Source organism: Aspergillus eucalypticola (assembly GCF_003184535.1).
Source record: "Aspergillus eucalypticola CBS 122712 chromosome Unknown BO83scaffold_40, whole genome shotgun sequence".
Lineage (NCBI taxonomy): Eukaryota > Fungi > Ascomycota > Eurotiomycetes > Eurotiales > Aspergillaceae > Aspergillus > Aspergillus eucalypticola.
The window spans coordinates 175,938-188,986 of record NW_020290314.1 but is presented as its reverse complement, the minus strand read 5'-3'; the positions used below and the strand labels follow the sequence as shown (position 1 = coordinate 188,986).

The following is a 13,049-nucleotide window of genomic DNA, read 5'->3' as shown; positions in this document are numbered from 1 at the left end:
GGCACGCGCCAAGAGCCGCCTGGACTTCCGCCCGCAACTCCGTCTCCTCCATTTCATTCCCACCTCTCGATCCAAGGAAACACACCTCGGTGCCATTGCGTCAATTAGCCTGACTCTCCAATCGGTCTCTGCATCCCTTGACATCGTGCATAGACCGTGCTTCATGGTGTCTGACAAACAATTGTCTTATACTTCATACGTCTCTGCTGAAAAGGGAACTAGACAAGAAACGAAGTACTCGACTTCCCTTCACCAGGGAGCTCCTCGCATCGACACGTCTTGATCAACATGCAGTCCCACCTGACTAGAAGGGTCTTTCGGGCCATCTTGAATAATGAGCCTCTTTCATCATCACGCTGTCACTATCGCCTCCTGCATACTACTCGTAGCCATCGATCCCGCAAGCTAGGTCCTCTCTGTCCATACCATGCCCAGCGACGCGGGCTTTTCGCTTTTGCGGCTCCAACTGCCGAACCTCAACCTGCGATTCTGCCCTCTGAAACTGGATTGAAGCCAATGCGAGACTTGCTGAGATCACTGAGTGACCAGAGCAGAGGCCCCGCCAATGGAATTCTGGCCAAAGCTTTTCAGGACTTTGTCGTTGCACGCGCGGAAACTCCTGGAATCATTACGAACTACCATGCGAAGCTGCTTGTTACTACCTGGAAGTACCTCAGAGCCCGCGAGGGGGAACTGGAACGCATGGAATGGCAAAAGGTCTTTTCCACCGAGAACCTCGAGAATCTCCTCTACGTCCTGTCGGAGGCAAAATGTTTGCCAGAGGCGCACGAAACCGTGCGCAAGATGGCCCGTCTAGCTTTCTTGGAGCTTTGTGCGGACCATGGATTTGGGAACAATCACGTCAGCCGTCCTGCGCTTCTATCTTACATTCATATCCAGGCAATGCTTGGTAACCCAGATGAGGCGCGGCATGTAGTCGAGAACTTCTGGAACCGACTGAGCAAGACTAGTCCCTCCCCTTGGCTCACAGTCATGAAAGGCTATGCCATCATCAACGACAGAAACCAGCTCAGACGCACCACGGAAAAGCTGAACGAGCACGGCATTATGTTTGATCAGCATGCCCATGAAGAGCTGGTCAGCATCCTCGTCGAACAGGACCTGCTAGCGGCATTGAAAATGGTCTACGAGAGTCTCTCGCTTTCCGGAGAAGAACCCTCCGTTCCCGCGAAGGAAGCTGTCATCCGCTACGCAATCCTGAAGGCCGAGACAGATTGGGCAAGCTCTATCTTCGAGTCGCTTTCGCACGCACCGATTTCGGAGACCATCAATATCAGGCTTCTCTGGGAAGCTGTTCAAACTAAGAGTGCTGCGGCCGTCCAGGAGAAGGCCAGAATTCTGACCGCCGGGAACCAAGAGGCCAGCGAATCACTCACCATCACATGCGTGAACGATCTGATGGAATACGCCAACTCTATCAAGAATCCTGAATTGACCGTAGAGTTCGCATCTCTCGCCTCCCAGTGGGGCCTGGAGCCGGACTTGCAAACGTACCTACTGCGACTGGAAGCGTACATTCAAGCTGGAGATGTGAAGACTGCACTGAGCTCCATGGAAGATCTGCACGACCCAGAGACCATCATGCTCGAGAACTTGCCATTGATGAACAAGCTGATCACCGTCCTTTGCTACTCAAGTCAGGAGGATGCCGTGGTGGAGAAAGTGGGCTCTCTCACCGATCCGTTGTTCGAGAACAACGTCCGGTTGGAAGCAGACACTCTGGCAGCGCTGACGCACATGCTATTGTACCGTCGTGAGTGGGAGGCCGTCTCCGAGCTTCTTCGTCCACGTCTCGGGCTCTACGACTCCGAAGAAAGAACTAAAGTCCGCAACACTCTCACCAACTTCATCACCGATCTGACCCAGGAAACCGATGACGCCTGGGAAATGTACAGACTACTCCAGCTCGCGTTCCCTGAATCCGGCGTCAGCCTGAGAACCGAGATTATGACCTCATTCTTCAAGCGAGACCGTAGCGACCTAGCCTTCCTGGTCTTTGGACACATGCGACAAGCAGAAGACTTCGCACGACGACCCAAACCCGACACCTACGCGCGGTGTTTCCAAGGCCTCGCGCGAACTCAAGACGCCAAGAACCTCGAACTGGTCCACAACATGCTCAAGCTCGACGTGGAAGTCGACCTCAACACGCGCCTCCTTAACGGCCTCATGCTGGCATACGCCGCCTGCGATATGCCCGAAAAAGCGCTGGACGTATTCCGCGACATCTTGCAATCGGACGAAGGCCCATCCCACAAAACCATCACCATCTTCTTCAAGACATGTGAAAAACACCACAACGGAATCCAGGAGGCCATGCGGATGATGAGCAAGGTCAAGCGTCTCGAAATTACCGTTGATCGCCAACTCTACATGGCATACGTCGAGGCATTGGCCGCGCAGTGCGAGTTTGATCTTGCCACTGAAGCGCTGGACAAGATGCAGGCTGAGACTGGATACCTGCCGACTCGCAACTCGTACGTTTCACCTCTTCCCATCTTTCAGTTAATCCCCCAAATTAGGTCTGAACACTGGTACTAACTTATACGAAACTACAGGATCGGATTACTCTACAACGCCATTCCGTATCAGTACTGGAAGGATGAGGTTGAGAAGTGGGCCAAGGATAAATACCCCGATCTGTGGGCGCAGTTGGAACAGATCGAGCGGACCGAGTATGAAGAAGGGCCGAAGTTTAACATCAAGGACAATGAGGTGGTCGTCTAGTCACTACTTGCGTGTAATTTAGGCTTGTGACATCTGTACTATATTTCATTATTCATGTAGCATTCATTGTCTGAGCCTGCAGCATTACATAACATTCATGTCTACTTTTATCATTTCCATTTATCATGGTAACTACGCTTATAGTTATTTATGCTACAAGACAGATTAAAGGGGATGTGGGTAGGAACTTGTTTGGCTGTGTCCTGTAGGTATGTCTCAAAAAAGTCCAACAGTTACGACAGGTGTAATTTTGCAAGAGTGGCAGCATTTAATTTCAACCTGACTATTCTGGGGGTGTATTAAGTTGAATAAACAGAGCAATCTACTTAAATGCAAAAGGGGAGAAAACGAAGATGATATATTAGGTCTGTATTATTCATGTCTTTTTTGTATCCCATGCAATGGACATCATCACAATTAGAACATCCGTAACACTGCTGATGAGCAGTGGGTATGTATTTCCCGGAAAATGCATATCACCAAACAAACACAATCATAAAGAAAACAGGTATATCCGTCTAAGAGTCGTGTTTCGCGTTGAGCTGCGCAATACGCTTGGTCATGCTGTAGTCATCATTAGAAATGTGCATCAAATGTTCTGAAGAGAAATGAACGACTTACAAGTCAAAGAAGGAGAACTGGCTCGGGCTGCTACCATACTCATACACGAAACGGCTAGCAAGGTAGCTGCCAAAGATGGCTCTCAGATAGTTCTCGGGCACCTATTAAATGGTCAGCATCACGTTGATGAACTATGTTGGGCTGTAAGTAATACTAACCCGCTGAAGGATGGTGTCGAGACCAATCTTCTGCAGAAGAAGGTTCGGCAGAGCATCGTGGAGGACGGAGCGGCGAAGCTCAACATTGTCCCACAACTCTGTCTTCTGGAGTTCTTCATCCAATTGAGTGATGGCAACACTGAGACGGTCGCTCAGGACGCTGCGAAGCAATCCTGTCTGCTCATGTTCGCGCCAAATAGCTTCAAACTCGAGAGTAGCGTTCGACTTGATGACCTCCTGCACCTGCTTGACATATTCACTGTAGAATGTGGGCACGGTACCATCCTCGCGGATGCACATGTTCTCCACAAACTCTTCATCGTCGAAAGACAGGGAAGCCAGGACCTCCAATGAGGAGGATGTTACACCTCCCTTGTTGGCAGATGCATCCTTGAACAGGATGCAACCAGCCCTCTCGAGGCGAAGCTTGCTGTCTTGTGTAATGAACAGGTTTGCACCCTCAACAATATACGGGATGGTGGCCTTTCCGTCCTTGATGAGTTTTCCAACAGTGGAGAGATCAATAGACTCCGGTCGTCCACCGCAAGGCACGAATGTATCATATTGCTGGTCACGACGCAGATGGAATAGGTTGCGGAAAATCATACCATTGTGGACCAGCTCGCCACTTGGCAAATGGACGTTACTTTCATCGACCAGAACCCGATAACCCTTGGGTGAGAGCTTCGACAGGTCGAACTCAGAGATGGTTGCCCGCTTCTTGGCGAGTCTGACAAGCTCCTCGTGATTCAGACCCTGGGGATCAACGATCACACCGGACCCGTCGACAATGGCGGTATATTTCTCATTGGACAGGAGGATCTCATTAGAGCCCAGATCGCCGTCAGGCCCACCAGTCTGCAGCTTGCGGATGGTGCTCGGGTCGATCTTCAGCTTGCGGTAGATACCAAGCACATACTGACGGACCGACAGGGTCGTCATGCCATAGGTATCATGAGGGATACCGCCGAGCTTGGGGCTCTTGCCCGTGAAGAACGACTTCCACCAGGGGGCACCGCGGTTGCGGGCATGTTCCGTGGCCCAGTCGACCAATTCGGCCGTGTTCTCGTCGGGTCCCATGAACAAAATCTCGTCCTTGCCATGCAAGTCCACAATCGGGTCCTTGATTCCCGGGCTGACAGGAGGCAGCAGCAGGTCCAAGATACTGTCGATGTACTTCTCGAAAGCCACGCGGGCCTTATCCTGATGGTTAACGTCAAGCAGTATCACACCCTTTGCGCCACCTTCGGGGATATCCTTGTTCTTGCGTTGCTGGGTATTGGCAAGATTGTAGTTCTCGTCGAACAGTGAGCGCGCATTGATACTGTAGGCCTCCTTGTTCCGACTCTTGACAATACGGATGCCGCCACGAGCAATATCCCGGAATCGCAAGTGGAATCCACGGAACTCGGAGCTTATTACCAAGAACATACCGTAGAGGCGCTGGGGATACTCATGTTCCGGCAGGAAGTCGGGGTTGAGTCGGAAGCTGAGAGCAACCTTGGTTGGGGTGAAGAAGTTGGTCTTGAGGATGGAGGCGTTGAACACGCGGAAGGCACTCATGACCATTTCGTCATGTTCATTGGCCGCAGTACTCGAAATGAGCTGCTTCAGCTTGTGGCCGTCCAACACCTCGTCAACCTGCAGACGCAGGTAACTCAGGGTGGGGAGGAAGTCATCCTCGGCGGGACCCCGCGTTTGCACGTAATGCGTGTTGGCGAAGTCCAAGTAAAGTTTGTGGATGAGTTCCGGGTACTTGTTGACGATCTCCAAGATATAGTCTGATGTGAACGTCTCGGTACGCAACCTCTTCTTGATCTTCGCCAACAGCTCCGCATGGACGCTGTTGTTCGAATCCAAAAGATCTGTCAGGGAGATATATTCGGAGCCCAGTCGGTTCAGGAACTGCTGCACGAACACCCAGGCGCAGTGGGCATAAATCGTTTCCTGCAAGCTAAGGCGGCCACTGGCGAAATGGTGCTGGAATTTGTTCTGTGGAATGCAGTACAAAAGGGAGACTTCCTTGATGATCTGGTGAATGGCAGCCTCAATCGGGGGATACTTGGCGGCAATCTCCTTGTTGGGGAGAGGACGCAGGTAAAGCGAAATCACTGTGATGCCGTTGGAGAAGTTCTCCAGGTACTTCCGTGAGCTGGTCAGGCGGTAGTAGTGGTACAGATCGGAGAGCGCGCTGAAAAGCCCCATGGCAGAGCCTTGGCGGTAGGCAATGACCAGTCTCTTTTCGCGGCTCTTTTCGAGCTCAAACAGCTCAATAACTGGGCCGGAGCGGCTGACGGCATTGCTGATGATTTCCTGGTAGATCGCCTTGGTGTTAGGGGTGGCTTTCTGCAGGAACCTCTTTTCGCCGATGATATCGATATTGGTCTCGTACGGATCGGGATTAGGGTTGGCAAACTGGCACTTGTACACGAAGTAACAACGGAGCTGTTGCCCATCATCACCGGGGATAGGTGTGGGGGAACGGAAGGTCTCAACGCGATAGCTGTTGCCTTGAGTCGAGGGGTTGATATACTTCTTATCAATCCGCTGTTCATACCCGGGGCCTTCGACTGTTGCGATACCGGGCTTGCTGGTATCAATGTAGACAGCATGATCTTCTGCTTCCTTATCCAACCGGATTTCGAGCTTCTTGTCGTCACGGGCATAAGCTGCAACCTTGGCAGCATATAGCGAGAGAATCTGCGTGACGATAGCGTCCACAGACTCGGTCTGGAAGTATGTGTCGTCAATGCCGAGCTGGTTGTAGAACCACTCGGTTTCCCCGACGACAAATTCAATGGGAATGAAGCCTTTCTTCTCCAGCTGATCCATAACTAGCGAACGAGAGAGCAAAGAGTCAGATAGGTTGCTACCGATAGAACCAGACGGATTTCGAATTCCACACACCTTGCTCCATTTGCTTTTCCTTCCCTTCGAATTTGGCCGCCACATAGCCGGGGTCTTCCTCTGAGAGAATGCGATGCTGCCCACCACCGGGGATGGCCAGATGCGTGGGCTGCGGCGATGGTTGGCGCACGCTGGAGCCAGCTACGTTGTCAAGGATCTTGTTGTGGGGGTGTCTTTGGAAACCAAGAGGAGTTCCAGCTCCTGATTGAGAACCATCGTTGCTCCCGTACAGTTTCGGCCCCGTCCGCATGGGAAGGGTGTTGTTGCCATTGAGGTGGCCGTCGGAAAGAGGCGACGAAGAAGGCGCGGGAGAGACCATGATGGGAGTGGAGTGGCAAGAGGAGTTTAGAGGCTCAATTGAACTCAGAAAAGAGGCGGCACTAGTGGGTTTTATATCTGCTACTTGGTGAGCCATGCATGGATAACAAAGACAGGAGCCAAGCTGCTAGCAACAATAAGAAAACTGGTTCGTGCGGGAGAATGGAGGGGGGAGAGAGGGAGGGAAGCTGAAGCCGGGAAAGATAAGGCAGCCACACAGCTGCATGAAGATGTGCAGGAGATGGCACCGGCGCAGGAAAATATAGAAGGGAGCAAGAAGGGAAAGAATGGAAATTCTAGACCACAAGCGACAAACTTACCTCAATGGGAGCGGCGATTGATGCAAAGGAAAATTGGTGATCTGGCGTTGCTACGGGCCAGGGCAATGACGAAAGGTCGAAGCTTATCGGGGAGAGCAAGAGAAATGAGCCAAACAGACTGAAACGGGTTCACTTGTCGGTACCAGCCATCAACTGACACGTCACCAATGAAATGCACAGAGAAGTTCAGTTGGGAGAGTTTTAGGATTTCACAGATGAGAGGGGAAGACGGGGAGAGAAGAGGGAAGAGTAAGTAGTAGTGGAGAGGATTCAATTTATCCAAGAAGGAAAGAAGGATGCGAATTCAAATCAGATCAGATCAAATCAAATCAAATCAAATCACAAGGGAGGTGATTCACTGTGATGGACACGAACAAAGCAGTGGAAATCCGGTGCGAATCCACACGGCAGATGCTGGCTCTTTATACAAACTGGAGCTGAAGCCAGACGAAGTGTCGTGTTCCCCCAACGGTAAAACAAATAATAATAATTGAATAATAAACATTTCTTATTATCACATCGAAAGAAAAAGAAGAATTAGAAAATAAAAAATAAAAATAAAAAAATCTGAATTTTCCCAAAACGAAATTAATCCGAAATGGCACAGCCATTATTAAGTCATACCTGCAACACTTCTTTGGGAAGCCCAAACAGTTATCATTCGGCCAGCCAGCCAAACCCAGAGAGCCGGCGCTATGCGATCGGCCAGGAACGGGGCCCGGTCCGGGGCAAGTCGTTGGACGGCCTGGCTGTTTCTGCCTGAGGATCATGGATGGCCCGCCCTTGTGCATGGGTCTCCACGTTGCCGTTGTGGTCTCCAACTGTCAAATTCATGTTTTGTTCCTACTCAAGATACCACGGTGGCTAGATACTTTATGTAGTACAGATTCAATGAGGCTTGTACGCCGGGAGTAGACTGTTGTATATGAAGCGGTAATTTCATCCATGGGAGATTTTTATTTTCTCTCCTTGCCTTACTCCCATGTACGTCCCCTTCTTTTCCCTTCTTCCTTTTCCCTTTCCTTCATTGATACTGGCCCGTCTGTGCAACGGCTCCACGGCGGATGACTCGATTCACGATGCCAAGTCGAGTGGGTCCCAGCTTCCTTTTTCGGTATCGCGAACCATTTTAGTTCAAATGAGGCAAGTGTGGAAAATACCGCAAGATACCGACGTGATTGGTAGCCCAGGGCTAAAAATGGAAAAATTGCCTCAGATGCTTTGGAACAGGAGCTGGAGTCATTGTGGCTGGTTTGCCGGTTCATAGTTACTAACAAGGTATGGAGTAAAAGAGAGTGTCACCTGAGTTCAGTCCAGGGGCGGCGGCGTCCAGGCAAAAATTTAGAATAAAGTGAGTCCTTGTCGCGTGAGACTTCTACAGGATAGATCCAAATTGAGATCTATTACTCACTATAGATAGATAGTGTGTGAGTATGTGTCTGTGTGAGAAACTCGATTGAGATGGCCGGTAAGGTCTTTGACCACCTGCATGCAGTGAGGTCAGTCAGTAAAAGTAAGTAAGTAATAAAGTAGGTAGATAGTAGAAGGCCAGTTACAATTTTCTTCCCCGTAAGATACTCCGTTACAGCATCCATACTTGCCTCTAAATTCCCGGTTTAGTCAGCTGACCGGACCGGCTGGAGGGGGGCAACAACTCCACTTAGTAGGGCTGTAGGTTTCGAAAGGGGGTTTTGGTGTGTCATGGTGGCCAGTCCGCTGCAAATCATCGCCGACGATGCCGAATTTTGCAGGTTTCTCTGCGTAATGGCGAGCATCAACGAAGGGAAAAATGCCGCACTTGATTGCTCTTCGGGCTTATCATATTAGCAACCGGGGTTTCTTATCGGATGTGTAGCAGATAGATAGCAGCAAGAATTCGAGTACTTTGTCATGGTTAATTGTGATCGGTTGAGGGTTTCTTCAATGCTACTTACCACGTTAGACTACTATAGATACAGATTATCTTTTTTAGGAATAGATCTATCAACTTGGCCCAGAATCATTGGGCTCTTTTGTGTCCAGCCTGATAAACTGACTGATAACTAAACCTACTTCGTACTTGACCGCAGTGAGGGAAGGATGGATCACACACACCGCCATTACATTACCACTTTTGGGAGATTTGCACTGTCGGGGATAATTGATTAGTTGGAATTGGGTAAATCCTTAGTACAAAAGAAGTAGCATTGAGTTAGCACGCAATTTCCAATTGCTTTGAGTGTGAAGTCATATGTGTCCGTCGAAGTTTCCTCACGCATCTAGACTTGCGGGGGGAAAGGTCGATCGGTACCTGGAAGATGGCCCGTGGCTACCATTCCTGTACTATTCTCAATCCATTCCTAGTCAACTTGCGGGGAGGAGAGGGTTTGAGGAAAACTGCCTACTAGTCTCCAACTCCCCCAGTCAAATGAAATGCTTCGGAATCCCCAGCCGGAATTCCCATTATTAAAATGGCTCAAGCCTACCCCGTGCTATTACCCCATAGAAAGTCCGTCCGCGTATCCTCTTTTCCCCAAAGTTCCAAACTCCCAACGTTCCCCTCTTCTTCCAGAGGCGGGGGTGGATAATTGTCCCTTTTCCTCATTCTCTTTCTTTCTCTTTCGCCCCTTCCCCTTGGCTGGTGGAAGTGGAACGGATGGGGATCAGACTTCCAAACATGAGTGGTTTTGCTTTAACCCACCGGAGGCTCCACTTGCTCGTCGTCTCGAATGGTCCATATGAAGTAATGAGAACTCCATCACTGGAAGACAAAATAATACTCCCGGACCATGCGCCATCCCCGGTGGCTCCTATTCGCTGTCGGCTGCTTCATTCGGTTGTCGTGAGTCCTTGATGCAATGACGTACAACCCGCCATTCGCTGCCCGGATGCCATGCACACCGCAAGACTAGTAGTAATTCAGACATGCTAACATCCAACGGGATGAGGCACGCACAAGGGGTGTCGCGCATTCTGCATCTTGTGACTCCCGAGTATTTTCACCGTCTTTGCTACTTGATTGCTCGAGGCCGGCTGCTGGTCGCTGATAGGTGCTTAGTCTTTAGAATTGTATCAAAGACACTCAGCTGAATAGGCTCTCGGACAGCTTTGCATGAAGACACGGCTGCTGCTGGGAGGAACTTTATCCCGGCGACATATCATCAGCAAGTCCGATCCCGACAGGTCACATACCAAGGACAACTCTGTCACCTGCATTTCAGAGTTTCGAATGGTTGGATGCAGTCAAGGCTGCTTGGTCGCTGCCATTGCCCTCGTGCACTGGAGGTAGTTAGGGGGCAGTATAATGGCTGATGAGCTGCAGACATCTATCATTTACACTCTGCAGCATCTGCATGCAAACCACGTTGATCAGCTTCCGCTTGGTTTCCTCTCACTCCTGCATGGTGCAAGCTGCAATACAACCGGCTTGAGGAGCTTGTGGTCGTCTTCGCTCACAATGAGTAGGTCCTCCGACAAGATCCTACTGGACGGGATACAGTTCACCTATCTATATTGCGCCGGGTGAATCCATCCATAAAGCACTCAGCGTGCTGCATGGTGAACTAGTTTACACCTGCAATGATTGTCATTGTAAAAGTTCGAAGTTGATACAGTGAAACTTTGCTCTACCTTGTGTACAACCAATCGAACAGGTAACGAGTGCAGTGGATTGAGATATAGCTGTAGAAGATTCATGAGGGCTGATGATGGTAAGTACCCGTCACAGCGGACTTTACACTTTCCCTATTTCTTGCTGTTCAAATCTATGTGATCCGTTTCCAGGCTCTCTCATAATGCAAGGTACACAGAAACAAACACATGAGCGTCCATATCATGCATCCAAGGGTCCCACTGATCTGGCCATCATTAGCAGACCCAGATATAGAACGTCGAAATAACATACAATAGAGGCTAATCCCTTTTGGTTTGCCAAACTTTTAAGCTAGAGACGCCTAGTATGTCAGGTGACGCTGACAGCTGATAACCTACTGATTCCTCAGTGCAAAGACCACTCTGCATTAGGCAGTCTCCATATTACTCAGAAGGGAATCATTGGATCACACTATCAATCTCTAGTCGTCTACAAACAGCTACTATTGAATTCTGCCTGTCTGTCTGGTATAATTGAAACAATATGATACAACCACCATCTACCGCTTCTTGATGCTCACGTCAATGTTACCAATTGCCCACGCGGCAACGAACACGGTGAACAGGCCAGCCGTGATAGTCACGGGCTTGCGCAGTCCATCCCACAGAGAGTAGTCGTAAGTGATCTATATCCAATGTGTGAGCTTGACTATTTCTGATATGTATCCGGTGTATGTAGGTAGTTACTTACCACAATCTGCGAGTCACGGGCCTCATCCGTCAACTCCTCCACGGTCAAAGTCAGCGCCGTGCGTCCCAGGGTATCCATGAAAGTCTTGTGGCTGGTGAGCTCAGTCTGGATCTGGTTGGCACCGGGGAGGCCATTGCTGGTCGCCTTCTCGAGAAGCTCGTAGCGGACGTTCCGGGCACCCTCGGGGAGGATGATGCGCACGACAGCCTTCTCGTACTGAATACCCTCGGGGACCTTGGGGCCCTCGATGAAGGGGACCTTCAGGACGTAGGAATCAGCGCCGGTAACAGCCTTGCGGAGGAAGGCAGAGAGGTCGTTGTTCCAGCCAATGCGGAAGCTGTAGTTCCATCCGCCGAAGATGGGGAACCTGGGACGAAGTTCCAGGGAGGCGTCACGGTTCGGGACCTTTCCGGGGCGGTAGCGGCTCGTGGAGACGTTGCCAATGTCGTCGGTGAAGTAGGGGTCCACGGAGCCGGGCTTAAGGGGGATCTTCAGCTCGCGAATAGCGGAGGATGGCAGCTGCTGGTAGCTGCTGATGGTCCATTCCACGCGGTTGAAGTTGTCGGTAAGCTTGGAGCCGTTGTTGCGCAGCCAGTAGCGCTCTTCCGTCGCCAAGTTGCCGCCCCAGTGGGACACTTCCAGGTCACGCTCCAGAAGAGTGGCAGTGATGACGGGCTTGGTGAACTCGTACCGGACACTGGCCGGGTAGGTGGTCTCGGGAGCGATGTCGGCGTAGGGTCCGTAGGTGTAGGTGGCACCCTGGCGCTCTGGATCCGCGCCCGACGTCAGGTCCGTGGTGGTGTAGTCGGGGACAATGGTGCTGGGGAACTTGATCTTGGTCTTTTGGGTCGCGGTCGAGTACGCCGAGGGAGCGTAGGCCGAGAAGGCATAGGCGAGGTACTGGCGATCATTCTGGCTGATGGCCGCAGGACGAGGCTTCAAGGTGTTGAGGGCGGAGTAGGAGATGCCCAGGGTGATTTGCGACGAAGGGGCAAGAGGCTTGGGGAGGTGAACAACAAAGTACTGGAAGTCCCTGTATGTTCATGAAAGAAAAAAGGTCAGCAAGCCGTTCTAGATACCTCCACCATACATAGATCAAGCAACCGTGGCTTCGTCCTCCACCAACCCAGCCATTGGCCGCCATTGCGAACGACTTACCTGTTCGAATCGAACTCGGTAGCTTCCACCTCGAAGCGACCCTGTTCAGGAGCCGATTTATCACGGACTTCTAGGGCACCGACCTTGTCGTAAAGGTCTGACGGGAAGGACAAGTAGTAGTCGGACTGCGGCTTCTTGTCCACATTCTCAACGACAACATTGACGGTCTCACGCAGATAACCCTTCTCCAAATTGGTGTTGCGGACGAGATTGGTGTTCTTGAACACTTGGGGAGGCTTGAAATCGCGAGGGAGAGCTACAGGGGAGCTCGAGGGAGTCGAGTCGGCATAAACCAAGCTGTTGCTGCTGGACAGGAACAAGCCGCACAGCGCAGCGAGTGCGGTAAACGGCCTCATAGTGGGCGATATGGGCGGTCTTTCAACGACCACGCCTAGGACCTATACACTCACCAGGAGATAGTCCCAAGGAGAAAGAAATGAGCGAGAGGATGAACGGGAAGGTGGAGGAATTGGGCGACAAGTCGAGGGGGAGAAAGAG

The 13,049-nt window shown here is 51.0% G+C and overlaps 4 protein-coding genes across 4 annotated transcripts; 2 read left to right on the top strand and 2 right to left on the bottom strand.

The window, feature by feature from the left end:
• Positions 1-74: 74 nt before the first annotated feature.
• On the top strand, positions 75-2,848 carry BO83DRAFT_421356 (putative mitochondrial respiratory complex I chaperone (Cia84)). Its single transcript, XM_025534990.1, has 2 exons — positions 75-2,498; positions 2,580-2,848. The coding sequence occupies exons 1-2, from the start codon at positions 289-291 to the stop codon at positions 2,746-2,748; spliced, it is 2,379 nt and encodes a 792-aa protein (XP_025382761.1). The 5' UTR covers positions 75-288; the 3' UTR covers positions 2,749-2,848.
• A 161-nt stretch (positions 2,849-3,009) lies between these two features.
• BO83DRAFT_458036 (glutamate dehydrogenase (NAD(+))) lies at positions 3,010-6,753 on the bottom strand (the record flags this gene model as incomplete). Its single annotated transcript, XM_025537120.1, has 4 exons — positions 3,010-3,312; positions 3,370-3,470; positions 3,528-6,361; positions 6,435-6,753. The coding sequence occupies 4 exons, from the start codon at positions 6,751-6,753 to the stop codon at positions 3,267-3,269; spliced, it is 3,300 nt and encodes a 1,099-aa protein (XP_025382760.1). The 3' UTR covers positions 3,010-3,266.
• Positions 6,754-9,829: 3,076 nt separating this feature from the next.
• Positions 9,830-10,950, top strand: BO83DRAFT_412272 (uncharacterized protein; the record flags this gene model as incomplete). The annotated part of the gene is made up of 5 exons (XM_025534395.1): positions 9,830-10,108; positions 10,189-10,293; positions 10,341-10,434; positions 10,517-10,609; positions 10,835-10,950. Exons 1-5 carry the CDS (start codon positions 9,977-9,979, stop codon positions 10,948-10,950), a joined length of 540 nt encoding a protein of 179 aa, XP_025382759.1. The 5' UTR covers positions 9,830-9,976.
• Positions 10,951-11,182: 232 nt separating this feature from the next.
• BO83DRAFT_371729 (dolichyl-diphosphooligosaccharide--protein glycotransferase subunit OST1) lies at positions 11,183-13,047 on the bottom strand. Its single transcript, XM_025529953.1, has 3 exons — positions 12,552-13,047; positions 11,394-12,426; positions 11,183-11,328 (listed from the first exon to the last, which is right to left on the bottom strand). The coding sequence occupies exons 1-3, from the start codon at positions 12,905-12,907 to the stop codon at positions 11,203-11,205; spliced, it is 1,515 nt and encodes a 504-aa protein (XP_025382758.1). The 5' UTR covers positions 12,908-13,047; the 3' UTR covers positions 11,183-11,202.
• Positions 13,048-13,049: the final 2 nt, after the last annotated feature.